The sequence below is a fragment of the Bos mutus genome, chromosome 7 (assembly GCF_027580195.1).
Source record: "Bos mutus isolate GX-2022 chromosome 7, NWIPB_WYAK_1.1, whole genome shotgun sequence".
NCBI lineage: Eukaryota > Metazoa > Chordata > Mammalia > Artiodactyla > Bovidae > Bos > Bos mutus.
The window spans coordinates 45,553,451-45,579,358 of NC_091623.1; the positions used below are offsets into that span (position 1 = coordinate 45,553,451).

General features: G+C 53.0%; 3 protein-coding genes and 1 long non-coding RNA gene across 8 annotated transcripts; 2 read left to right on the forward strand and 2 right to left on the reverse strand.

The window, feature by feature from the left end:
• Positions 1-258: 258 nt before the first annotated feature.
• USHBP1 (USH1 protein network component harmonin binding protein 1) lies at positions 259-9,389 on the reverse strand. 2 transcript variants are annotated; one of them, XM_070373269.1, is made up of 13 exons: positions 9,263-9,389; positions 8,809-8,927; positions 8,566-8,714; positions 7,920-8,343; positions 4,794-4,919; positions 4,482-4,618; positions 4,168-4,308; positions 3,723-3,896; positions 2,844-3,093; positions 1,993-2,214; positions 1,129-1,235; positions 776-898; positions 259-519 (listed from the first exon to the last, which is right to left on the reverse strand). In XM_070373269.1, exons 2-13 carry the CDS (start codon positions 8,860-8,862, stop codon positions 330-332), a joined length of 2,097 nt encoding a protein of 698 aa, XP_070229370.1. In that variant the 5' UTR covers positions 8,863-8,927; positions 9,263-9,389; the 3' UTR covers positions 259-329. The 2 variants fall into 2 exon arrangements, with proteins under 2 accessions (XP_070229370.1, XP_014338429.2); XM_014482943.2 differs by having other exon boundaries at positions 8,809-8,910; positions 9,263-9,370.
• A 781-nt stretch (positions 9,390-10,170) lies between these two features.
• LOC138988622 (uncharacterized) lies at positions 10,171-12,383 on the reverse strand. 2 transcript variants are annotated; one of them, XR_011464894.1, is made up of 3 exons: positions 11,943-12,383; positions 11,728-11,798; positions 10,171-10,416 (listed from the first exon to the last, which is right to left on the reverse strand). It is a non-coding gene; the product is annotated as an uncharacterized lncRNA (long non-coding RNA). The 2 variants fall into 2 exon arrangements; XR_011464895.1 differs by having other exon boundaries at positions 11,728-11,801.
• A 230-nt stretch (positions 12,384-12,613) lies between these two features.
• On the forward strand, positions 12,614-18,525 carry BABAM1 (BRISC and BRCA1 A complex member 1). Of its 3 annotated transcripts, none has more exons than XM_005909775.3 (10): positions 12,614-12,737; positions 13,116-13,212; positions 13,582-13,933; positions 14,532-14,590; positions 15,168-15,288; positions 15,372-15,450; positions 15,730-15,754; positions 16,688-16,817; positions 17,001-17,087; positions 18,042-18,525. In XM_005909775.3, the coding sequence occupies exons 3-10, from the start codon at positions 13,640-13,642 to the stop codon at positions 18,243-18,245; spliced, it is 999 nt and encodes a 332-aa protein (XP_005909837.1). In that variant the 5' UTR covers positions 12,614-12,737; positions 13,116-13,212; positions 13,582-13,639; the 3' UTR covers positions 18,246-18,525. The 3 variants fall into 3 exon arrangements, with proteins under 3 accessions (XP_005909837.1, XP_070229373.1, XP_070229372.1); XM_070373271.1 differs by having other exon boundaries at positions 12,631-12,737; positions 13,122-13,212; XM_070373272.1 differs by lacking the exon at positions 13,116-13,212 and having other exon boundaries at positions 12,624-12,737.
• Positions 18,526-19,589: 1,064 nt separating this feature from the next.
• ANKLE1 (ankyrin repeat and LEM domain containing 1) lies at positions 19,590-25,587 on the forward strand. The gene is made up of 9 exons (XM_070373270.1): positions 19,590-19,809; positions 19,892-20,044; positions 20,458-20,563; positions 20,674-20,818; positions 21,049-21,786; positions 21,919-22,096; positions 22,816-22,975; positions 23,077-23,206; positions 23,467-25,587. Exons 1-9 carry the CDS (start codon positions 19,748-19,750, stop codon positions 23,625-23,627), a joined length of 1,833 nt encoding a protein of 610 aa, XP_070229371.1. The 5' UTR covers positions 19,590-19,747; the 3' UTR covers positions 23,628-25,587.
• Positions 25,588-25,908: the final 321 nt, after the last annotated feature.

Here is a 25,908-nt window from a genome sequence, read left to right on the forward strand (position 1 = left end):
ATTTCAGCTCTGGCTATGTAACCTCACTGAACCCTGAATGCCCCCAGCCAGTCATGGGAATCCTGTCTCCACAGCCCAAGTTGCTTCTGCCATGATCCTTCTGACGTCTTTTCGCATGCCACGTGGGGTCAGACCAAAGATACAGAGTCTTTCTCAAATGCCAGCCCTCTCCCCATCAAACCCCAGACACTCAGGTATATCAGCCCTCATCACACAGAACATGCCTCAACATGCAAAGTCATGCCACAGGACACAATGTCACTCCAGAACAGTTTATGATGTGACCTAGCACAACTATCTGGCATGTCCAGACACAGCCAGAGTAGGGCCTAGAGAAAGGTCTCCCCAGGCCGCGAAGGCGGGCAGGGAAGCCTGGACCTCTCTAGGGCCCTTGCGGTGGCTTCTAGCACTGCCAGCTCCTCTGCCTGTCGGGCTTCCAATAGTGTCATCTGCTGCTCCAGCCTCCGCCCTTGCTCTTCTTGCTTCCGGTGGGCACCTCGGAAGGCCATGACCAAGGTGCTGAAGGGAGAAGGAGGCTGAGCCAGGAAACAGCCCCCCATTCCACCCAAGACAAGGGCTATGTACTCCCAGCCCCAGACAGGAAGTCTTTGAGATTGGATCTTCCGGGGGTCCCAGCATCACTCAGCAGGGGCTGACACACATCAGGCACCAGAGGAGGTGTGCAATGGATTGAACCTGCCACCCACCTTACAGGGGGGAAGCTGTGGCCCAGAGAGAGCCAGGGATGCCTCTGAGGTTACACAGAGAGACCCACCTGTGAGCTTTGCATAAATCACTGTTCAGCTCAGCACTCTGAGCACGTCTGGCTCGTCCCTTCCGAGCCACCTCTTCTAGCTCTTCCCGCAGAGACTGCAGCTGCTCCCGCAGCCCCAGAGCCCTGGTACAAGGGTGGAGAGAGAGGAGCTCACAGACATAGCCACTCCTGTCTGCCTTCCCCACTCCCACCCACCTGCCCAAGATGTTTCCATGTGAATACAACTGTACACCCAGTCCTCCACTGTACACAACACCCCAGTGGGCTCTCACATATTACCCCCACCCAGGCCAAACACACCCCAGCACAGTACCCAGGCCACACACATCCCAGCACAGTACCCAGGCACACACCGAGTCAGTGATGCTGACAGTTCCTGGGTCAGTTCTTCGGGGTCCTGCATTTTGCTCACTTGGCCTCCATCAATACCCCTGCTGCCACCAGGGACAGCAGGAGGACCCTGAGGGAGGCAGAAGGGAGGGTAGTGACATTGACCTAGGCTGAGAGTGTGTTCAGCCCAAGCTGGACACTGAAGTCATCACAGACTGTGGTGGCTACAGTCCCTGCTCTTACAGAGCCCCCAGTCTTATGAGATACCCCAATAAGGATACAGTTGTTCCCTAACAAGGGAAATAAATAACAAGAGATCTCATTTTCAGGCAGTTCACAGGGACTTCCTAGAGGAGGTGATGTCTGACCTCAGACCTGTAGGAAGTCAAGGACTTAGATAAAGAGGAAAGTGACTGGTGTTCCTGGCAGGGGCATAGCACTTAGAAAGGCATGGAGGTAGAAGAGATGATTCAAAGGAGGGTTCCAGAAGCCTCTAAGGCTTTAAAACAGAGGATAGATATGATTAGACAGTAGGGGCAAGAAGGAAAGCCTCAGGGAGTAAGCTGGAGCCAAAATTTAGGAAAATATGAAGCATGACCTGGAGCTGTTGGAGTGGGAAACGGGGAGTATGAATAGCCTGGGGGTGGGAAGTAGAAGGGACAGGTGTGACTGGAAGACACTAAATCCCTTGGGGCTTATTGGGCTCAATGCTCTCAAAGAAAGAAACTCCGAAGTACAAGTGTGAACTTTCACATGAATTTTTACCATTCAACTCCTTTTTTTGGTGCAGAAATGGAAACTGAGGCTCAAAGGAGGCTAGGATTAACCAGGACCACATATCCAGTAGTATACTGCTATCCCTACCAGGCCAAGGCAGGGTCACTCACCTGGGGCCACTCCTCTTCATCTCCACTGCTCCCACCTCCACTGCTGTCTCCACCACTGCTGTTGGCCTCGCCAGTCCGAAGCTGTGCCCGCTCCCAGCGCAGCTGCTCCAGCAGGAGCACGTGGGCTGGGCCCTGGGCTCGGAGGGCAGCCTCCCGCAGTTCCAGAGCCCGCTTTTCCCGCCGCACCAGCTGTAGCCGCAGCATCAGGTCCTCTAGAGTCTCCTGAGAGACCAAGGAGAGGGTAGAAAATTTGTGCCTTGAAGGTCAACTGTTGAGAAAACTGAGCCTCTAAGAGGTGCCCACTGAGGGCTGCTCAGGCAAGAATCCTAACCCTTACCTTGATCTTGCATGATAGGAAAAATCCTTCCATAAAAAACTACAGCTGTAGAAATAGCCATTCAGAGACAGCAAGTGTCTTAGACAAAGTCAAGTAGAAACTCAATGGTAGCGTCTGGAGTTTCTCCAAATTCAGAACCTCAGCTCTTTGATGTGTGTGATAGCTGCTCAGTCATGTCTGACTCTTTTGCAACCCCATGAACTGTAGCCCGCCAGGCTCCTCTGTCCATGGAATTCTCCAGGCAAGACTACTGGAGTGGGGTGCCATTCCCTTCTCCAGGGGATCATCCCGACCCAGGGATCAAACTCATGTCTCTTGCATTGGCAGGCGGATTCTTTACCACCTGAGTCACCAGAAAAGCCCCCAGCTCTTTCATGCCAGGTTACAAATTTCAAACAATATCCAGCAAAACTCTTCCTTACTATTTGGTCCCCTAATTGCATCTCACTCAGACTCAGCAAAGGATTTGGTCCCACCAGGAAAGATTGACACAGTGACCACAGCCCATGTGTACCCGTGTGGCCGCCAGGTCCTGCTGGATCTGCATCTTCTCCAACCGCGGTAGGGCTGGGCCAGGCTGGGTCCCCAGAATGGCCTGCACCATGGCTTCTGCATGGGGCACGGTAGATATGGGCACCCAGGTGGAGCCAGGCTCGGAGGGAATCTTCACCAGAGCACGGCGTTCCTGGAGACGCTGAACATAGCCCTGGAGCTGGGAAGCTACCTCCTGTGAGGTGGGCTTATCCACACTGCTGCCTTCGGGACTACGGAAGACAGAAGAGGCCTGTGTGAACTCTGCTCAGCATGGCTACGCTAACTTCATGGCAATCCTGGTGGGCTTTGTCATCTTCCATCTTACTGACCATGACGGTTCCTTCCAAGGCCATCTGTGGTAGGCATGGTCAAACTAACATGGTGGGCACCATAATGTAAACCCAAACAGGCAACATCAGCCCACTGATGATCATTCATCAGTGATGAATGATGAATGAAAGCCACCATGCCAATGGGCACAGTCACTCACACCATCACAGGGAAGCCATCACACCAACTCAATGAGCAACACTGCTCAACCTGCCAACCCTGTTATGCAGCATTATGACAACCCCTATGGGTACCATCATCATGCCAACCCCATTAAGTACCATCATACCACCTAATCAGTGGGCACCACTATCCATATTCATGCCACCCTGGTTGGGTCCTATACCAACCCCAATGGCTGTCACCACCATGTCAACTTTGTTGAGTAGAAAACAGCCAACTCCAGCAGGCCTAATGCCAACCATAGGAGCCACGCCAACCCCCAATATAGGGCCAGTTCTGGGAGCCCCATTCTGCAACCAGAGCCCCACTCACTGGCCCACCCAGTCCCCAGGGTTCCCAAGGGCACCTTGGATATGGATCCTGCAGTGTCACTCCATCCATGGCAGCCTTCTCTTGGACTAGGAGCCTCTGAGCTTCCTTCTCAGCTGCCTCCAAGTCATCCACGAAGGCTTCTTTTCCAGCTCCTGAGTCTGCCTCCCGGAGAGTGAGTAAGGCGCTATATGCCTCCTCACAGTGTTCACTGTGGGACAGCAGTTCTGAGCACTCCAGCATACCTGTCCTGCTACGTAGGTGATATCCCCACTTGGAACTGTCACTCCTCCTCCTAACCCCAACCCTGGGAGTTTGTAAATTCCTTCAGCACTCTGGGACGGAAATTGGCTTAAGTTAATTTCCACGGCAAGGGCAAATACTTTTCAGAGAGGGCTCCGTTTCTCTCTGGGAAGTAGGACTATCCTTTGAGGATATCCATTTCCTTCCCAGGCAGTGAGTCGTGGGTGGGGTGCACTGACCTATACTGCAAGGCTAGACGCAGCGCGGTGGCCTCAGCCTCCTGCTGGCCCAGCTGCATGCTGAGGCCCTCACACCGGCCCTTGTATTCCTGGAGCACAGCTGACAGCAGACGGTTGAAGCATTTGAGCTTCTCAATGTTCCTGCCTCCGGAGGTGGGGGAAAAGGGAAAAGTGAGTGACTTTGAAGGGCAGTTAGGACACCATGGATTTCCACCCTTCCCCACCCCACCCCCACTCCAGCTCCAGACTCTTGGCTTTATATCCCAGCTGGGCGGCACCAGTGCCCTTATGAGCTCAGCATTTGTGACTCTTACCCTCGGAGTTTCTCCATCTGGGCTTCCATGATGTGCATCTCAGGCGCAAGGGGCTGGGTTGGGAGGGACCCAAGCATCTGGGTGCTGGAATCACTCTGCAGGCGCCGGAGCAGGGGGTGAGCCCGGGAGAAGGGATCCTGTCAAAAAGGGGTGACTTGATTCACCCAGAATTTTCATTGAGAGCCCAGCATCATGGGTTTAGGCCTTTTGCAATCCCCGAGGCTATTGGATCACATGACCAGGATTTGAGTCTCATGGCCCCAAATCCTAAGGATCTGAAACAGACCATGGTTTTTAGCTTCACACGCTCACCTGTGAGCCCCAGGTCTCTCCATCAGCCCCAGAGCTGCTGGAACCACTACCTGAGCCACCTGCTTGGTCACAGGAAGGAGGTGGAAAGGGCTCCAGCCTCAGCAGGGAATCCTGCAGCTCCTGGACCTGTGGGGAAATGGGGAGTGTAAGACTGGGGTGGCTCCAACCACCTGCTATTCTTCCCTAAGACCTGTTCTTGGAGCAGTGGCAAGAGCACTAGCTGGAAGGTAGGACCCCCCAGATTCTCATCCTGCCAAATAGCTTCTTGTACAACCTTGGGCAAGTCATTCAGCCATGACTTGGTCAGCCATTCAGTCATGCAGTCCCTGAATCAAGACTTCTCTTTCCAGATGTCCAACGGGTACATGAAAAGATGCTCATCATCACTAATCTTTGCATGCGTGCATGCTCAGTCACTTCAGTCGTGTCTGACTCTTTGCGACCCTATGGACTGTAGCCTGCCAGGATCCTCTGGCATGAGAGTCCGTGGGATTCTCCAGGCAAAAAAAAATGAAAATATATTGGAGTGGGTTGCCATGCTCTCCTCCAGGGGATCTTCCAGACCCAGAGATTGAACCCATGTCTCCTGTGGCTCTTGGATTGCAGGCTGATTCTTTACTGCTGAGCCACTGGGGAAACCTCACTAATCCTTAGGAAAATGCAAATCAAAACCACAATGAGATACCACCTTACATCAGTTAGAATGGAAAGCATCAAAAAGCCAAGAAAGGGACTTCTCTGGAAGTCCAGTGGTTAGGACTCCGTGCTTCCACTGCAGGAAGCAAGGGTTTGATCACTGGTCGGGGGAACTAAGATCTTGCATGCCTTCCTGAGTGGCATGACCAAAAGAAAAAAAGAACGCAAAAGATAAGTGTAGGCGAAGATGTGGAGAAAAGGGAACCTTCATGCACTGTTGTTGAGAATGTAAATGGGTACAATCACTATGGAAAAAAGTATGGCAGTTCCTCAAAAAAGTAAAAATAGAACAACTATATGATACAGCAATTCCATTTCTGGGTATTTCTCTGAAGGAAACCGAAATGCTAACTCGAAAAGACATCTGTACCCGCACATTCATTGCAGCATTATTTACAAGAGCCAAGACACAGAAGCAACCTAAGTGTCCACTGATGGAGAAATGGATAAGATGTAGTAAGTATACTTTTAGAATTAAATATTATTCATCTGTAAAATAGGAATCTTGCCATTTGGGACAATATAGAAGGACCTTAGTGTAGGAGCCGCAGGAGACGTGGGTTCGATCCCTGGGTCGGGAAGATCCCCTGGAGGAGGAAATGGCAACTCACTCCAGTATTCTTGCTTGGAGAATTCCATGGACAGAGGAACCTGGTGGGCTACAGTCCATGGGGTCACAAAGAGTTGGACACGACTGAAGTGACTTAGCACGCACACAGAAGGACCTTAAAGGCACCATGCTAAGTGAACTAAGTCAGCCAGACAAAGACAAGTAGTACATGATCTCACTTATAAGTGGAGTCTAAAATAAAACAAGGGAGTTCCCTGGTGACCCAGTGGTTAGGACTTGGTGCTTTTACTGCTGTGGCCTGGGGTTCAACCCCTGGTCAGGAACCGAGATCCCACAAGCCATGCAGCAGGGCACAGATAGATGATAGGTTCAAATTTTAAAAAACTGAACTCACAGATACAGGGAACATGTTGGTGGTTGCCAGAGTTTGGGGGGAGGGGTCAGGGAAGTAAAATTTTTTTTAAAAAAGACTTCTCTTTCCCAGCTGAAAAATGGGCTCCACTCCTTGCGCTGGGCTTCCGCAGCCCAGGTCTCACCATCTGTGTCCCTCCTGCCCTGACATCACCTGGGCTCTGGACTCAGACGTAAAACTGTCCCTTTAATGACCCCATGTGGGTGGCTCATGGCATCTTGAGCTGATTAAGGCCTAAGAGCTCTGGTCTCCCTTCCTCCAAACCTGCCCCTCCCACAGGCTCCCTACGTCTCACTTCCAGTCTCTAAGGCGCCCAGTCCAGATCTCGTCCTCAGCCCCTCTCTAGCTTTAACATCCCACCTGCCAGCTCCATCTTCAGCATTCCCCTCAATCTGCCCAGTTCTCACAGTCTCCACAACGTTGCCGCCTCCTGGATGGCCAAGATTCCACCTTTTCCCCCCACAAGCTGTTCCTCCCAAAGTCGCCAGAGGGCGCCTGTGAGCACCTGTATTAGGTCTCCACCTTTGTTTGCTCAGAGTTCTCCGTGCCTCCCACCTCACTCAGAGCAAAGGTTCAAATCCTCCTTGAGGCCCACAAGGCCCTCCGGGATCCGCTCCCAACACCTCGGTACACTTGTCTCCGCCTGCTCAGCCCTATACTGGCCTCCTCACTGTTTCTTGAACACACTAATCACACTCCAACCTCCAGCCTTTGCATATACTGTTCCTTTTGCCTAAAATGCTCTTCCCCAGTTCCTTACATGGTTCCTTCCTTGCCTCCTTGTGGTCTTTATTCAAGTGTCATTTCTTCGGTGGGCCTCTCTGATCCTCTTAACTAAAGTTGCAAGGGATCTTTGTCTCTTTGGGGTTGTGGACAAAGGTCCATATAGTCAAGCTATGGTTTTTCCAGTAGTCAATTATGGATATGAGAGTTGGACCATAAGGAAAGCTGAGCGCCAAAGAATTGATGCTTTTGAACTGTGGTGTTGGAAAAGACTCTTGAGAATTCCTTGGACAGCAAGGAGATCAAACCAGTGAATCCTAAAAGAAATCAGCCCTGAATACTCATTGGAAGGACTAATGCTGAAGTTGAATACTTTGGCCATCTGATACAAAGAGCCGACTCATTGGAAACGACCCTGATGCTGGGAAAGATTGAAGGCAGGAGGAGAAGAGGGTGACAGAGGATGAGATGGTTAGATAGCATCACCGACTCAATGGACATAAGTTTGAGCAAACTCTGGGAGATGGTGAAAGACAGAGAAGCCTGGAATGCTGCAGTCCATGGGATTGCAAAGAGTTGGACACGACTAAGCGACTGAACAACAGCAAGGCAAGTCAAAGCTCAAAAAAAATCTTCACAAATGAACAAATGATTCAATGTGTCTTCTGCTAGGCCTGCCTCCCTCCCACCAGGGATCCCTGGGAGGCAGCCCTGCCCTACTCACCTCTCTCTGCAGCATCTCCTTCTCAGCCTGGAAGGCCTGCAGGAACTTCTGTGTGCGGATCAGCTCATCCTCCCGGCTGCCCAAGGCCAAACGCAGCCAGGCGTTCCTTTCAGCCAATCGGGCTGCCTCCCGCTGGCAACTCCCAGCCCCCTCTTGCTCCAAGCAGGGCTTTGGTGCCCCCTCGCTTCCATCCTTTGCCTCCACTGGCCCAGGACAGTTTGGGGGCCGGTGGCGCCAGGCAGCAGCGGCTGCTTCCAGAGAGCTCAGCGCTTGCTGGAGAGTCTGAAATATATCAGGTCCAGAGGGGACGCCCTCCCCATCCTGTGGGGCTGCCTCTGGGGCCTGGTGGGTTTCCTCACGGGGCCGCCCCTCAGGGGCTGGGGCTGGTCCCCTGCTAGAGTCCCCATCAACTTCTTTGTCAGTCCTGTGAAGAGGTGAGAGATGGAAATTTCTGGAAATGGGGTCATCTGGGGTAGCTAACACACAGAGGGTTCGTAACAAGGCTAGGGCTGCAGGGCCTTGAAAGTCAGGCCAAGGGCAATGGGAGACATGGCATGTGTGTGTCAGGGAGGGACATAAAAAACATCTGTGGGTCGGAAAGATGTGCCAGGCCTGCAGTGGGGGACACAGACCAAGTGGGCCTTACCTGCTCTCCAAGCCCTGCCCTTTGACCTCCACCTCAGGGCCCAACAGTTCCAGCTTGGTGCTATCTTGAGATGCCACAGGGCCCGGCTCAGAGCTCCCACTGGCTGCCTCAGCCTCCTCTGAACTCTCTGCCACAGGGTCCAGCTCACCCTACAAATGATCCCCAGGGCTGAGCTCTGAGCCAAGCAGATCTGGGTGCTGGAGTCCTGCAGGGTTGGGTGTGGCAGGAAGGGGGAACACTTACGGGCAAAGCGTGTCTCCCTCGCCGGCTTCGGGGCCGTGTGGCCCTGGCACTCATTGTTATCCAGAAATCAGTGTCTTCTGAATCCTCCTTTATCCTCACCCGCTAAAACCACAACCTGACTTCAGATCAAAGCAAATGACAACCTCAATTTCCTCTTCTGGGAAATGGGCACTGATTTCACTTCTCCAAAGGGATCTTGAGTTATCAATGTGGATTTGGCACATTTGAATGCCTCCCCTGATGGTCAGCTCACTACCTCTCAAGGTTGCCCTAATCTCTTCTTTTCTGTCTCCTTTATTTTCCTCTCTCTCTTTGCTGCCCTCCCTCCCCTATCCGGGTTTGGGAGGAATTCAACAGTCCTCTCTCCTCCCCAGGGCTCTCCTGAACCATAGATTCTAATCCTGGGATTTGGTGCCCTCAGCCCGCTCTACTCCCCTATCCTCCTGGGGGGTACCTTGGTCAGAAAACCAAGTCCTGCGACATTCTTGGGGTCACTCTGGCCACTGCCCGCTCAAGCTCGGGCTGGCCAAGGCCAGCCTGGGAGGGGCCGGGAAACAGGAAGCCCCATCCCCAGCCATGTGACTTGCTATTGTGTAGTTTCCTCGTCAAGGGCAGAGGCTTCCTCCAGCCCCAGCAACAGGACACAAGGCCAGCTCCCGAGATGTCAGTCCCTCCTCGCCTCTGCTCCCAAGGCCATGGCTCCTCCAACTCTGACCCTTAGATTTTATTTCTTGGAAGCTAGAGTACCGCTCTGGGCTGATGCTCTTCACCTGGCTTCCCTGGGAACTTCTTTGCTCTGACTGTCCCTTCAGTGTCAGCGTTCTCGTTCCACTCCAAGTCACAGACAGACCTGGGGTTGGGACCCCTGAGCAATCGACGGTCCCTTCTGAGCCTCAGTTTCTTTGTCTGCCTTCAGTGTCATGGGAGGTTTTTGTTTTGTTTCAAAGCAAAAAAAAAAATTTCTGAAATATAGCTGAGTTACAATGTTGTATTAGTTTCAGGTATGCAGCAAAGTTTTTTATTTTTATTCTTTTCTTTTAGAACATTACAAATTCTTTTTTATTCTTTCTCAGGTTCTTTCCATTATAGGATTACAAGATACTGAATATAATTCCCTGTGCATTATGTAGGTCCTCGTTGTTTATTGTATATGGTGTGTACCTGATAATCTCCAACTCCTAATTTTTCTCTCCCCCGCTTCCCCTTTGGTAACTATAAATTTGCTTTCTTATGTCTGTGAGTCTATTTCTGTTTTGTAAATAAGATCATTTGTATCATTTTTCCCCCAAATTTAACTGCACACCTTGTATTTTATTTTTAAATTAAAAAAATTTTATTTATTTATTTATGGCTATGCTGGGTCTTCACTGCTGCGTCAACTTTTTCCTCTATTTGAGGTGAGTGGGCTTCTCATTGCCATGGCTTCTCTTGTTGCGGAGCAGTTTTGAGGCACACAGGCTTCTGTAGTTGCAGCTCATGAGCTCAGTAGTTGTGGCTCCTGGGCTCCAGAGCACAGGCTCAGTGGAGCATGGGCTCAGCTGTGGAGCATGGGCTCAGTTGCTCCATGGCATGTCGATCTTCCTGGACCAGAGATCGCACCAATCTCTCCTGCATTGACAGGCAGATTCTTTACCACTGAGCCACCAGGGAAGCCTTGTATCATTTTTTAAGATTCCACATATAAGTGATATCCCTGGAGGAGGACATGGCAACCCACTCCAGTATTCTTGTCTGGAAAATCCCAGGGACAGAGGAGCCTGGTGGGCTACAATCCATGGGGTAACAAAGAGTCAGACACAACTGAGCGACTAAACAGCATTATAAGTGATATCATATATTTGTCTTTGTCTGACTCGCTTCATGTAGTATGATAATCTCTAGGTCCATCTATGTTGCTGCAAATGTCATTCTGTTTCGTGGCTCAGTAATATTCCAGTATATATATATACATATACACATTGTATACATGTACATGTGTGTGTATATATATATATATACATATATGTGCTTAGTCACTCAGTCGTGTCTGACTCTGTGAGCCCTTGGACTGTAGCCTAGCAGGCTCCTCTGTCCATGGGGATTCTCCAGGCAAGAATACTGGAGTGGGTTGCCATGCCCTCCTCATACACATACATATACACACATATATACACACATGTACATATATATACACACCAGAGTTATGGACATTTTAACAACCAATTTGCATATGGGCAGGCACCATCAGAGAACTGAATCATAAGGCACCCTCCTTGTTCCCTACTGCCTCTCTGACCACCCCATCTCTGCTTCCTCTGTTTCTCCTCCATAAATGCTGAATTCCTCGGATCCCAGATGATTCCTACATCCTGCTCATTTTTCCTGCATCCACCTCTAAAGGGCCTCTTCCTCATCTCCATCCATAGTCAGAGTTCAAGCCTCTCCTCCCCAGCGTGGATGCGAGCCCAGCTCCCTCCCAGGGCTCCCACACCTCCACTCCCTTCCCCACCCATGACTCAGAGACAGACATCTCACTGTTCACCTCCCTGGCTCATACACCCTCCATGGCTCCCCCATTGCCCTTGGGAAACATTTCATGCTTTTCAGCTTGGCATTCAAGGTCTTTAACAAAATTATGCCTGCGGGTGGCACAAATGTGTACTCCCGTCTCTAGCCACGATAACCTCTTCCATGAACAGCTGAAGCTTTTTAATTCCCTCACACCCTGGTGCCTTTGGCCATGCCTTAACCATTGCCTGAAACACCCCTTCCTTTCTCGTGCTTTTTATGTATACTGTGCATAGCCTGGGGTAGTCTGAACCTTTCTGGTTCTACTGACAGACTCTACGAGGCTGAATCTTCCTGCCTCCGTGCCCTCAAAGGTCGTAGCGAGAGAAGTTGGCAATTTTCTGACGTGAGGGTGAACATTAAGATTCTCACTCTTGGTTCCGGCCATATCAGCCTGAAGGCGCCAGATCTCGTCTGATCGCCGAAGCTAAGCAGGGTCGGGCCTGCTTAAAAAAAAAAAAAAAAAGTTCTCACTCTTAGCCTCTGCTCCAGCTACATTAACTGATGAGAGACTTTCACAGCTCCAAGGCTCCTCAAAACCTACAGACCGTTGCCCAGGCAGTTCCTTCTGCCTGGAATGACCTTACCTCTCTTGTTTTTTCAGCAAATTCTCCATCCTTCAAGGTTCATTTTACACAGCCCCTCCGGGCTCTCTTTGAACCGGAGCTTAGCTGATGTGGGCAGGCTTAACAGATTTTACCAAGAAACTGAGGCTCAGTTTTTAGGTGGTTATGGAGCTGAGGGGAGAAGTGTGCATGAAGAAAAGAAGGATGGCTTGAAATAGTTCTGGCTTGGTAATTTTTGCAAATATCTGTAAAATAAGGAGCTGATTTAAATAATCGGGAGGGGCCTTGGGTTCTGGACCACGCCCACCTCTGCCGCAAAATTCCCCTCACTGAGTTTCGGTCAAGTTCATCAATCACTAATCAGCCCCTCCTCTTCTAAATCCCGCCCAATTCAGCTCCACTTTGTTTAATCACACGGTAAACTAGGTCTTCTCCATTTTTCTGAGCCTTTCCCATTGTAAATCCTACTCCACTCTGCCTCGATTCAGCCTATCACGTTAGAAGGGCTGACCACCGAATCTGAATCGGCCAGAAACATAAAAGCTCCTCCTTGTCTCACGTTAGCCAATCGCATCCCAGATCCCGCCCCCCTCGACTCCCACTCCAGCCTATCACAATCCAAACCCCGCCTCCTAGCACAGTCTCAGCCTATCAGCTTCCAAGGCTCTCGTCCCATTCATCTCTTCGCTCGGCTTTCGGCCGCTGAACTACAGTTCCCAGTAGGTGTGACCGCGCCGCGCCGCACTACTTCCGGCTGCTAAAGATGGCGGCTTCCTAGCGGGTCGGCGGATGAGTAGGAAGGAGGCTCAGGCAACGGTGAGCAGAAGCTGGGTGGTGAAAGCGTGCGGGATCCGTCCTTAAAGGCCCAACTTCCTTAGCCCCAGAAATTCAGCCCCTCACTTGCTCTGAGGCTTCCGCCTTCAGCTCTAGTTTCTCCTGCAGTCTAACCTCCATCTCTCTTGCTGCAGCTATGCTTTCCTTAGAGATTATGGGGCTGCAAGGCGCTCAGATATCATCCCCGGCGCCCCTCACCCATTGCCCAGACAGGCAAACTGTTCCACTGGCGCCCCGTTTTTCCGCAAAGGAATTGTAACACCCAGATCTCCTCTGCAGTGTGCAGACACCGCCTAAGCAGTCACTACGGAGGGGAGAACCCTGGAAGTTTGTATCCTTATTTCACCAAGACATTTTCAGTTTCAGGTGACAGAACCCCCAACTCAGTCTGGCTTAAGCAAGAAAGGGAATTTAGGCATAGCTGGATCCGGGCGCTGAGAAGTCTTTCATTTTCTGGGTGAGCATCACTTCAGGCAAGCTCTCTTTCCCCTCTTGGAAGCAAGAGAGGCTCCTAGCAGCTTTGGACTTGTAACCTTCCAGTCCTGCAATTCGGAACTGCCCCTCTCTGGCGTGTTCTGGGTCATGTCCTCATCTCTGAGCCATTCATGGTGGCCAGATGAGCACCCTAGCCAAAACGGGGAGAGAAGGGGTTAGCTCTACGAAAAAAAGGGGGAGGCTCTTATCTCAAATCAGAGTGGATGCTGGGTTGATAAGTGTAAAAGGCACCCATCCTACAGATGAGGAAACTGAGTCCCTGAGCGGAATGACTTATTGTCAGTAAGCGGCTTATGACCTGTTCTGCCCAGTAACCAAATGCTTTTAAAAGCCCTAGGGAAAGGATCCTGGCTTCCCTCATCCCTGCTGCATCCAGCCACTCCGGAGCCATGGAGGTGGCGGAGCCCAGCTGTCCCACGGAAGAGGAGGAAGAAGAGGAGGAGGAAGAGGAGCAGTCAGCTGAGCCCAGGCCCCGCACTCGCTCCAACCCTGAGGGGGCTGAGGACCGGGCGTTGGGGGCTCAGACCAGTGTGGGCAGCCGCAGTGAGGGTGAGGGCGAGGCGGCCAGTGCTGATGATGGGACCGCCAACCCTCCAGGAGCCGGTCCCAAGCCGTGGCAGGTGCCTCCACCAGCCCCAGAGGTCCAGGTGCGGACCCCAAGGGTCAACTGTCCAGAGAAAGTGGTAAGTGAGAGGCTTGGCCTGTGGCTTTGAGATGTTAGGGAACCTTGGGTTAAATGTCAGTCTTTAGGATTCACTCTGGAAAACAGTCCCTTTTTATTAGTGTCCTAGGGCAGCTGGGCTTCCCAAGTGGTTCAGTGGTAAAGAATCCACCTACCAGTGCAGGAGACGCTGGTTCAATCCATGGGTCAGGAAGATCCCCGGGAGAAGGGCATGGTAACTCACTCCAGTGTTCTTACATGGAGAATACGATGGACAGAGGAGCCTGGAGGGCTACAGTCCGTGGGGTCGTAAAGAGCTGGACACAACTGAAGTGGATTCAGTAGCCCTGTGGCATGTGGGATCTGAGTTCCTTGACCAGGGGTCAAACCTTTGTCCGCTGCATTGGAAGGCGGATTCTTAACCACTGGACCCCCAGGGAAGTCCCTCAGCTGCCTCCTTCTAGAGTGGATGGATTGGCTGGGAACTGGGAGTCATCATATAGCCTTCTCCCATAGGGCTGCTTGGAGAGGGCCAGCAGAGTGGCATGGGGGCCTGCAATGACATCCAGTTGCCAGGTACTGCTGGTCACAGCTCTCACTAGCCTCCAAATTTGTTGCAGATCATCTGCCTGGACCTGTCAGAGGAAATGGCGCTGCCAAAGCTTGAGTCATTCAATGGGTAAGAGGGGTTATTTGGGGGCTGGAGTTTGCCACCATGGCTGGGAGGAGCCCAGCCCCCAAAATGCAGGGTTGTCTCTCTGAGACTAACTCCTGGGTCCTGGAGGGATTGGAGAGTTACCGTGATAACTGGTAATGTTACCGCTGCAGCCCACTGGGGTTCTGTTCTCAGCACTTGACAGCTGTCACACTCCACCCATGTCACAGCCATGACTTGGAAACTCCGAGAAGCAAGGTTAATTGCCCAGGGCCTCCTGGCAAATGGGCAGAGCCAGATTCAGAGTGAGACCTGGCTGACTCCAAAGTCCTGGCCTGTGAGCAGCCAAGTCTCATTGGGATCAGGCAGCAGGGCCTGAGCACAAGCCTACCTCCCCTTCCCTGGCATTCCTGATGACCCATGATTGAGCCAAGGTGGGGTGCCTCCTCTGGATCAGATGTGAGGCCCCGGCTGGCCAGAGGGACCCATTCAGTGAGGGCAAGAGCTGGAGAGAGTCAGCTGGGCTGGGTTTGCGGCTGGGCTCTACCACCTGCCCGGCTGCATGACCTGGGCCTTAACCACCACCTCGCTCTCACCCCAGCTCCAAAACCAACGCCCTCAACGTCTCCCAGAAAATGATCGAGATGTTCGTGCGGACAAAACACAAAATTGACAAGAGCCATGAATTTGCACTGGTGGTGGTGAACGACGACACTGCTTGGGTGAGGCTGGGGGGCAAGACTGGTTCCGCTGGGGTCCCCCAGGGGTGAGAGAGCACCGCACTGAGTTTCAGTCTTCCCTGCAGCTGTCTGGCCTGACCTCGGACCCCCGTGAACTCTGCAGCTGCCTCTATGACCTGGAAACAGCTTCCTGTTCCACTTTCAGTATCCTTTCCATGCAGGGAGGAGAATGGCCCCAGTCCCGAGGGAAAGGGGGGCTTTGAGTCACTAAGGGCTTTCAGGTCATCTGATTCCAGCCCCCTAGTTTATGATCTGTGCTGAGGGAAAACAAGCTCAGAGAGGGCAAGCGACTGGAACAGAGTCACATAGCGTGTCTCCTGGCAACAGGCTCAGAGGCACGTGTACTCTTCCAGGCTCTGGAGGAGGGAAACCACCCACTTCTGTCTACCCACACTGCAGTGCTCTCCTTAGCATTCCCACCAGATCTGGAAGGTCTCTTCAGCCTCATGTAAGTCCCCCAAGGGGAAATTATTACTCACCTTTGAAGAGAAGAACCCCTTCTGGGTAAAATCTCCAAACAGCCCAGAAATAGTCCTTTCGGGGGGCCGAAAGGCTTCCTTTCTCATCCTTTCCCCCTGGAACAGTTGCTCACTTACCTGTCTGAAAGCATGTTTGCAAAAGAGGTTCTTTTTCAATCCTGCCCTCTGTGTTACTTTCTTTTTTTCCCCTTCAAATTTGTTTATTTATGTATTTCTTTTTGACTGTGCTGGGTCTCGGCTTTCTCTAGTTGCAGTGAGCGGGCTTCTCACTGCAGCGGCGTCTCTTGTTCCAGAGCTCGGGTTCTAGGTGACAGGCTTTAGTAGATGCAGCACGTGGGCACAGTAGTTACAACTTTTGGGCTCTGGAACACGGGCTCTGTAGTTGTGGCACGTGGGTATAGTTGCTCTGTGGCATGTGGGATCTTCCCAGACCAGGGATCCAGCCAGTGTCCCTTGTAATGCAAGGCAGATTCTTAACATCTGGACCACCAAGGAAGTTCCTCTGGCTTATGTTCTGACAGCCCAGTGGTCTGCCACTACTTTGTTTTAACTGCAGGGCAGCAAACTTTTTCTTTAAAGGGCCAGATAGGAAACATTTTTGGCTTTGTGGGCCATATGGTCACTGTCGTGGTGACCAGACTCTGCAGTTGTAATCCGAGCAAGCTCTGGCTCTGGGGGTCAGCAAAATCTCTGATGGAGCAGGCAAGGTCAGGCAGAAAGGTGAGGCTGGGGGGGTGCCAGGGCAGAGGGAACAGCATGGGGAAAGGCTCAGAGGCAACAGTGAGCTTGGGAGGGGTCAGGTGCGACCTCACACAGCCGGTGAGGAGCTGGGCTCTCCTGGGGGGACGAGAAGGGTGGGCCACCAGGGTGCACTCTGACCCTCCCCCCTTCCTGCTGCACAGCCAGCAGAAGACTGAGCTGCCAGTCACGGAGAACGTGCAGACGATCCCGCCGCCCTATGTGGTCCGAACCATCCTGGTCTATAGCCGTCCACCCTGCCAGCCCCAGTTCTCCCTGACAGAGCCCATGAAGGTGAGTGAGACCCGGGAGAAGGAAGGATGCCTGCAGCCAGCACGAAGGTGGTTAGATACTAGGAGGGACTTCCTGACCACAGGTGCTGGGGTACCTAGAATCAGGTTCCCGGAATCTAGAGATTTGTGGTCATGGGGCCATGGGGTGACCCTAGTCCCGAAGGCTACCTTTCTTCCCCTGCAGAAAATGTTCCAGTGCCCGTATTTCTTCTTTGATGTTGTTTACATCCACAACGGCGCTGACGAGAAGGAGGAGGAAATGAGCTGGAAGGTGAGAGGCCATCGCAAGTGTGGGGGGCAGGTGGATGTACCTGGGAGGGCTCCAAACCCACCTGCCTCAGCCCTAAGGGAAAGGAGGCCCTTTTCAGTAAGGGCCTTCAGGGCATCTGATGCCAACCCCCTAGATTATGATCTGTGCTGAGGAAGAGCAGGCTCAGAGAGGGCAAGAAACCAGGCCAGGGTCACACAGCATGTCTCAGGCACAGTGGTGCCTGGCAACAGGCTCAGAGGTACCTGTACTCTTATGGGGTCAGGAGGAGGGAAGCCACCTGCCCCTGCCCACTCATGCACTACTCTGCCATTAGCCTTCTCCTGACCATCCCTGGCCCCTCTAGATCATGGTCAGTCAGATTCCAACATTTCCCACTTGTCTGCAGTGAACTAATGGGGCTGTTGAGACAGTGGCCCAGGAGCATGTAGGGTCCTATCCACCTCATCCCCAACATCCCCTGCTTCTCTCTCTTCCTGCTTTTTCTGTCTCTGTGCCCTCTGCCTGGAGCACACTTCCCTCCCTGCCTCGCCAGGCTCTGCTGGTCCTTTACATTCCAGCCCTGAACTAGTTATGGCTTCCCCAGTCGGCCGCTTATCTCTCTGAGCCTCACTTGACCCAGCTGTGAGCAGAGAGGGTTGAGCCCAGCTCCTACTTATATGTCAGTACCCAAACTGGAAGTCCCTACTCTGAGAAGCCTTCCCTGCTCCTCTGGGTAGATCAGTGTCAGGGGGCTGGGGGTCATCTGCTTCTCCAGACTAGGGGCTCCAGCTCTGAGACCTCTTGGGGTGGGTGGGTGGCAGGAAATGTTTGCTGAATGTGGGAATAGTTTCTGCCTGGCAGACTCCTCTTTACCCTTCAGAACTCATCCCTGCTGCCCCTCCTGGGAGGCCCTCCAAGACAGGGAGGGCTTGTCAGCAGAACATCTGCATGAACAGCCCTTCCTTGGCCCCACAGGACATGTTTGCCTTCATGGGAAGCCTGGATACCAAGGGTACCAGTTATAAGTACGAAGTGGCGCTGGCTGGGCCAGCCCTTGAGCTTCACAACTGTATGGCCAAGCTGCTGGCTCATCCACTGCAGCGGCCTTGCCAAAGCCATGCCTCCTACAGCCTGCTGGAGGAGGACGATGAAGCCACTGAGGTTGAGGCCACTGTCTGAACCATCTCTGTACATCCAACCTTCTTGTACAATGAAACCCTTGGCATTGAACGCTGGTTCTCAGACTGGGCTCCTTGGGACCCCCAGAGGGGGTTCTAGGAAGTATCTGAGGCACCTGGGCAGCCCTGAAGGAACCCTAAGATTCCAGGAAGCATCCCAGGGACTCTAGACACCCAGTCCCCGTTTCCCAGCCCACCTCCCACTCCCAAGTTTTTCAGCTGTAATTTTTGTTGTGCTTTGTGTGTTTTTGTCATCAGAATAAAAATCTGAGACTCCCTAACCCAAGTCCACTGTTCATTGAAATCTTCTGGGTTGCAAGTGACAGAAAACCCACCCGCTGAACTGAAAGGAGAATGGCTAGGTTCTTGTAGATAAGAAGCTGAGATGCAGCTTTAGGCTTGGCTGTATCCAGGTGCTCTGACATTGCTTTAGGGAGAGCTGAAATACCCTGCATGGTTGGTTTTCAGTGTGCCTTGCTTTCCTCCCAACCTGTGGAAAGGGGTAATATGGCTGAGCACTCTGCAAATCCCAGCCCAGGTGACGTGAGGGCTCTCACAGCAGCCCCTATGACAGGCCTTGGCTTAGGTCAGTCATGGACCAGAACTGTGGAATGCTCTCATTGGCCAGGCCTCGCTCAAGCCTTTCTGGGAAGAGATGTTTATAGTTCCATCAGGAAATAGTGTGGGTGCTCCCCAGAGGAAGGGAAACAGAGATAACACGTCCATCACTCAACTTGATCTTACTGGATAATGAGCAGTTGTGGAAAAAAAAAACAAAAAATCTTACCAGCTAGATTTTCTCAGTTTCATATAAAACGAAAATAGCTTTATCAAGAAACAGCTTTACTTTCCGAGGAGCATTTACTGGGCACCTGTGTGCCAGGCCCCTCTTTCAACTTAACACCAGCCTGGAAGGGATTATTCTCCCATTCTGCATATAGGGAAACTAACACCCTAAGAGGCCCAGGGCTCCAAAGTAATGGACTTCAGACTCCGCAGGGCTGAAAACGGGCGACGCAGAGCCTCCGCAGGCAGTAGCTATTAATTGAAACCTTACATACTGTCAGGGCTGTGTGCCCCTCGGCAGACAGTTCCGGAAGACTCGGTACCCTGTGGGCACCGCCGGGTCCCGGGGATCGTAGCTCCACCCCCTCCAACAGGGTGTGTTCTTGTTTACACCGTTTTGAGAGATAGGGCACACATGGCGACCTCCACCCTCCCGGGCCCTTATCGGAGGCCCCAAACATTATTTGGCCCTGAGCAAACATCACTTGGCCCTGGGCACTACTCGGTGTCGCGGGCTCGGACCAGCACTAAAGCTCCCGACCCTCGATGTGGGCGACAATGCGGCGCCGGTCAGCCTGGCTGGGGTCGCTGCACTGCACCAAGGCGCGGAGAAAGGAGCCGAGGGGCGGAGCGGCGCGTGCGCACAAGGGCGCCGCGGGAAGTTGGAAACCGGCAGGCGGCGTGACCAGGTGGCTGCCCCAAGGGGACAGCCGGGGCATGGGCCCAGCTGTAGGTTTGGCGCGGCGGCTGCGGACGGCGCTGCAGGAGGAGGAGTTGCGGTGAGGGCAGGGCCTGGGTGGGCGGGCCAGGGGTGGGGGTAGGGGGCGAGTGTCAAGGTCCACTCTGACCTTCTATCCCTAGATCTGTGGAGGAGTTGCTGCGCCGCGGTGCCGACCCCAATCTGGTACTCGAGGATGGCGCGGCGGCCATGCACCTGGCGGCCAGAGCCCAGCACCTACGGAGTCTGTGTTGCCTCGAGGCCCTGCTGCGCCGAGGCGGGGACCCCAACGCTCGGTGAGGCCGGGTGTGGGCTCAGGGTAGGTCTTCCGTGAACGAGAGCTGTCTCCCGAGTACGAGGACCAGACCTGGGAGTCCTGAAGACGGCGTCCAAGGATGCGGACTCAATCCCCGGGGGGGCGAAGCTTAGAGGATCTGGGGAGGGATCTTGAGGGTCCAAGGGCAGAGGCAGGGTACCAGATCCAGGGTAGGGTATGAGATTGCGCCGGGGTCAAAATGGGAATCAAAGTTTCAGATCCGGCGGTAGAAGCTCTAGAGTCAGAGAGCAGAGGTTTGGGTCCCAGCTCGAGGGCGCAGGTTCGAAGGGTGGCATCTCAGGCTGGAGGGCAGAGATGGAGGGCTGAGAGCCACGGCTCCCGGACCCGGAGATGGAGATACTTCACTGACCCCTTCCTCCGCTCATGCCCTAGATCGGCCGAGGCACTGACACCGCTGCATGTGGCCGCTGCCTGGGGCTGTCGCCGGGGCCTGGAACTGCTGCTGAGCCAGGGAGCGGACCCCGCGCTCCGCGACCAGGTAGGGGGCCCCATCGCAGTCTGTAACAAGGCAAACCCGGAGGGAAAGAGGAAGGAAAGGAGAAAGAGAGGGAGGGAAGGGGGCGCCCCCTACTGACCACACCCCTGCAGGACGGATTCCTGCCTCTGGACCTGGCGGAGCAGCAGGGGCACCAGAACTGTGCCCGTCTGCTTCGGGAGCTGCAGACTCGGACCAGGACCCCAACCCGGACCTGGAAAGGCTCCCGGAAGCCAGAACCCGAGCCAGAGCCTGGAGGTGAGTGGTATCTGGGCGGCTGGGAGTGTTTAGCCTCTGATATAACTTTGCAGATCTCTGCGTCTAATGCCCAGGGTTTCACCACCAGGGGCTCTGGTCAGTCTCTGCCTCTGCCTCGCTCCTTCCTCTTTGTGATTGCACCCTCCTGTTTCTGTCCGATCTGACGTTGATCTTTGTCTCTCACTTCCTTTTCCCCTCCTTTCTGACTTCCCTCTTACCCCCTGCTCCAGGCCCAGGCCCTTGTGAAAAAAGGCTGGATACCAGCCCCTCCGGTCCTCCTAATGTGATGCTGAACTCTACAACACTGGGCACAGGTGACGGCAAGGACGTGAGCCTGGAGGCTGGCCCTGGACCCCCCGGCCTGCTTGCCCACCCTGAGACTGCTGACACAGATGGTGGATTGGAGTCCCCCCTGGGGCGCTGGGACTGCAGCTCGGTGACCTCCTTTGTCACCGCTGTTGAGGCCTCAGGAGCTGAGGACCTAACTGGCCACACCTCCCCCTGGGCTGGTGTCCGACTCTCCCAGAGGGTGCCAAGGTCTTTGGGTACCCTACAGCTGGCGCATCAACCCCTCATGGAGGACAGGGAGGCAGAACTAAATGCCCATCTGCAGGCCCTGACTCTGACCTTGCCAGATGATTCCCCCTCCCCCAAGTTCTTCCCAGACAGGAGCCCAACCCATAGTCCCCCTTGGGAACTGCTGCCTGGACCTTCTGACACCCACATCACAAGAGAGGACCAGCTATCCCCCGACAGTGATTTGGCTGCCCTCTGGCTGACAGAGGATGAGGCGAGCGCCACAGTGGGCAGGGACCCCAGCCCCTCTGATCAGTGTCCACCGGACCCTACCATGTCTGACCTGGAGCTGCTGCAAGGGCTCCGGGCGCTTGGCAAGAGCCCGGGTCCCATCACATCCTTCACCCGGCCACGCTACCTCCGACAGCTGAAAGAAGCCCAGGCTGCTCCTAGTGAGTATCCAGAGTTCAAGGAGTCTCCGGGAATCTTCCAAGATCCCTTGGCTCTGAGTGCAACCTACTTCTCCCTTCATCTCTGGGAACCACTCTTTCCTTTGTCTTTCTTGACCCAGTTTCCCTTCCCAGGCCCAGACTTTTCAGGGCACAGCCCAGAGCTGGCCGAAGCCCTGCGGACAGGCCGTATCCCAGATGCCCAAGCCGATGAAGATGCACTTGCCCAGCAGTTCAAGCGGCCAGACCCCACCAGACGGTGGCGGGAGGGGGTCGTGAAGTCCAGCTTCACATATCTGCTGCTGGACCCCAGGTACTTGGAGCAGAAATGACTCAGAAGTGGGAGCTGGAACATTCTGAGATTGGTTCTTACCTGCTCTGTGTCTTTTCTTTTTTTTTAATTTATTTTTGGCTACACTGGGTCTTCTTTGCTGCAGGCGGGCTCTCTCTAGTTGTGGCAAGCCAGGGCTACTCTCCATTGCAGCGCGCAGGCTTCTCGTGGCAGTGGGTGCTCTTCTTGTAGAGCACAGGCTCTAGGCACAAGGGCTTCAGTAGTTGGAGCATGCGGGCTCAACAGTTGGGGCCGTGTGGGCTCTAGGGCATGCGACTTCAGTAGTTGGGGCACACAAGCTCAGTAATTGTGGCCCACAGGCCCTAGAGCTTGTAGGCTTCAGTAGCTGTGGTCCCCAGGATTAGTTGCTCCGCAGCATGTGGAATCTTCCCAGACCAGGAATCAAACCTGTGTCCATGTCCCCTGCACCGGCAGGTAGATGCTTATCCACTGTATTACCAGGGAAGTCCTGCTGTGTGTCTTTAGGAAGGGAACTGGCCCTCTCTGGTCATCAGTTTCTTATCAGTAAAAGGCAATTGGATCCACGTCAAGCTGCTGAGTGTCCTTGGGGATCAGCTACCCACCCTGCCTTTTATAAAAGGGGTCACTGGACATGGGTTCAGTTTGCTCTGTGTCATTAAGGACTATCTCTGGGGCAACTCTCGTCACTTTTCCCTCTCTGAGCCATCTATTTCATCTAGGAAGACTCAGGACCTGCCAGCCCGAGCCTTCTCAATGACTCTGGCTGAATGCCTTCGGATTTTTGTCCAGGCCATCTTCTATGTGGGCAAGGGAACACGGGCCCGGCCAGACGTTCACCTCTGGGAGGCCCTTAGCCACCGAAGACGGCCAGGAAAACAGGTATGAGGATGAGTAGCAGGTTTGTGGCAGGGGTGGCCCAGCTAAGGGCAGGTAGAGGGAATTGTGGGGCAAACCTCTGACCCTGCCCTGGCTGCCTCCAGGCCTGTCCCAAGGTACGCCGGATCTTGGACATCTGGGCCACTGGTCGTGGCATTGTTTCCCTGCATTGCTTCCAGCATGTGGTCCCTGCAGAGGCTTACACTCGAGAAGCATGTCTTGTGGATGCTCTAGGTAGGTGCCTGGCTTGTGGGGTAGGGGTGGGGTCACAGGAAGGGCACTTGATCTACTGATTCCCTGACCCCTTCCCCATCACAGCTGTCCAGTCAGCTAATGAGCAATTATTGAGCACCAACTATGTACCAGCATGTGCACATATTTTACTCCATTGGTTTATCCCTGCTTGAGGGCAGTACCCAGTGGGTTCCCTGGCACAAACTTCTGCCAGCAGTTCCAGGAGGCTGCCTTCATGACCTTATTCCTAATCTCCCCAGGAATCCAGATGCTGACTAACCAGAAGCAAGGACACTGCTATGGAGTGGTGGCTGACTGGCCCCTGACCCGGCGCTGCCGCCTGGGGGTACATCTGCTGCATCGTGCCCTCCTTGTCTTTCTGGCTGAGGGTGAGCGAGAGCTACGGCCCCAGGACATCTAGGCTTGTGCCTGAGCACTAGGGAATTGGCCATGTAACCTAAGTAGAGATCAAGGTGTTTGAATGTTTCAGCTGCCCCTGCATTGAGAGCAGCCCCCCATCCCCACCCCCCATCTCCAGCTCCAGAAGGCTGGTAAGGGAGCAGCAAGACAGATCTCCTCCTTGGGGTAAGGGAGGACTTTATTACAGATGGAACTGCTGGATAGATAGTGAGCTCCCTGTCATGGGAGGAGAATAAGGGGATGTGGGAAAAGAACAAGTAGACCAGAAGGTTCTTTGGAACATGGTGCTTTGAAACATGTCAGTGCTTTGGCAGTTTGGTCCTATCTGGGCAAACAAGTGACCATTTTTATCTCCCTGATACAGAGGACCCACGGTGTAGGTTGTGCTAGGTGTTCCTGAGCTATATGCAGGAAATCTGCCCAGCTCAAGAGTCAAGTGTTGCTGCTTCCCAGTTGTGGGACCTCGGACCAGTAATTTCTCTGTCTGAGCCTCAATTTCCTAAGTTGTACACAATGAGGAAAGTGCAAAATTCTACCTCAGGGGGTCACTGAGGGAATCAGATTAAACCGTCATGGGGTAAAGTGTTTGGCTCTGAGTCCTACTGACCCAGAGATGACCTTGCAGCCCAGGTGGAAAGTTTCTGGTGGAACGGGGTTGCAGGGGCATGCAGGATGTTCCTGAGGGGTGTGTTGTGTGTTGAGGGGTGGGTAGAGCTGGAGATTCATTGGAAGGACTGATGCTGAAGCTGAAACTCCAATACTTTGGCCACCTGATGCGAAGAACTGACTCATTGGAAAAGACCCTAATAATGGGAAAGATTGAAGGCAGGAGAAGGGAACGACAAAGGATGAGATGGTTGGATGGCATCACCGACTCTATGGACGTGAGTTTGAGCAAGATCCGGGAGTTGGTGATGGACAGGGAAGCCTGGCATGCTGCAGTCCATGGGGTCACAAAGAGTTGGACACGACTGAGTGACTGAACTGAACTGAACTGAGAGCTGGAGAAGTCGTCACAGTGTGGGTGTGAGACACCAGCCCTCCTTGGGATCGTTGTGTGACTGGAACCTCCTGGTGTTGCTTCTCTGAATCTGTGTCTTCAGCTATAAAATGAGATTAACCTCGACTTTACACAAAGAGCTTCAGTAAATGCCAAGCTACTATCCTAGGGAGGTGTTGGCCGGGTCATTTAAATTTTTCAGAAGTGATCCGCTGACTCATTGGGTTCATCACCTGCCTGTCATTGTGGCTCTGCCAACCAGGCCCTGCAGGGGGGCGGGGTAAGCGTCCATCTGCCTCCTGGCCTCCACTGCTGAACCCATGGCTACTCTGGCTGTTGTAATAATTAAGACTACCTGCCTCTGGCTTGAGCCTGGGCTCTACTCTTTCAACCGAGCTGATGACATCTCTCTCTCTGAGTGCCCCTTTAAAACAGCATGTCATGTCCCAAGAATACACAGAAAGAATCCAAAGACATCCCTCCCCACCATCCCCCCAAAAAAGTTCCAAAACATGGAATTTGTCTAACACAGTGTATCCCGACCTTGGCCCTACTGATTTTGAGGCCAAGTTGCTCCTTGCACTGGGGGATGTCCTGTGTTCTGTAGGGTGTCAGGCAGCATTTCTGGGATTAACACACAAGATGCCAGGAACATCTCCCCCCAAGTTGTGGTCATCAAAAATGTCTCCAGAATTTACCAACTGACAACAGTGTCCCTGTGAAGACCCCCAGTTTAAGCTAAAGGTGGGCTTGCAAACCAGGGGGGAAAGGATCAAAGGTGCAACAACTGAGGTGACAAATCTCTCCTCCCACCACCCACACAAATGACATGGTAAGCCTAGATATACATACATTATTAGAATAAAATATAGGGACTTCCCTGGTGGTCCAGTGGCTAAGACTGCACCCTCCCAATGCAGGGGGCCTGGCTTCCATCCCTGGTCAAGGAACTAGATTCCCACATGCCTCAACTAAGACCCAGTGCAGCCAAATAAATAAATAAATAAATAAATATATATATATATATATATATATTTTTTAAGAATAAAATATAGATGGCCATGGAGCAGAGAAATCCAGAGAAATCTGGATTCAAAAAATAGATTCAAAATAAAAATCGTCTTTGTGACAAAAGGAACCCAAAACCAAGTTATAAGATGAAATGGGACAGTAAAGAGGTACTAACTTGCTGTATGGTGTGAGGTAGAGGATTCAATGAATCCATGGGTATCAGGCACTCAGTATAGGGCTTTGCATACAGCTGACACTCCATTATGGCTAC

What these genes read in the sequence shown, in the direction of transcription:
- ANKLE1 (XM_070373270.1), top strand. Translation starts at nt 19,748, where the DNA reads ATGGGCCCAGCTGTAGGTTTGGCGCGGCGGCTGCGGACGGCGCTGCAG. An exon ending in GGCGGGGACCCCAACGCTCG is followed by an intron (nt 20,045 to 20,457) that starts GTGAGGCCGGGT and finishes CTCATGCCCTAG; the next exon opens with ATCGGCCGAGGCACTGACAC. An exon ending in ACCCGAGCCAGAGCCTGGAG is followed by an intron (nt 20,819 to 21,048) that starts GTGAGTGGTATC and finishes CCCCTGCTCCAG; the next exon opens with GCCCAGGCCCTTGTGAAAAA.
- BABAM1 (XM_005909775.3), top strand. Translation starts at nt 13,640, where the DNA reads ATGGAGGTGGCGGAGCCCAGCTGTCCCACGGAAGAGGAGGAAGAAGAG. An exon ending in AAGCTTGAGTCATTCAATGG is followed by an intron (nt 14,591 to 15,167) that starts GTAAGAGGGGTT and finishes CTCTCACCCCAG; the next exon opens with CTCCAAAACCAACGCCCTCA. An exon ending in GAAGGTCTCTTCAGCCTCAT is followed by an intron (nt 15,755 to 16,687) that starts GTAAGTCCCCCA and finishes CCTGCTGCACAG; the next exon opens with CCAGCAGAAGACTGAGCTGC.
- USHBP1 (XM_070373269.1), bottom strand. Translation starts at nt 8,862, where the DNA reads ATGAGTGCCAGGGCCACACGGCCCCGAAGCCGGCGAGGGAGACACGCT. An exon ending in GGGCAGGGCTTGGAGAGCAG is followed by an intron (nt 8,344 to 8,565) that starts GTAAGGCCCACT and finishes ACCTCTTCACAG; the next exon opens with GACTGACAAAGAAGTTGATG. An exon ending in AGGACCTGGCGGCCACACGG is followed by an intron (nt 2,215 to 2,843) that starts GTACACATGGGC and finishes TTGGTCTCTCAG; the next exon opens with GAGACTCTAGAGGACCTGAT.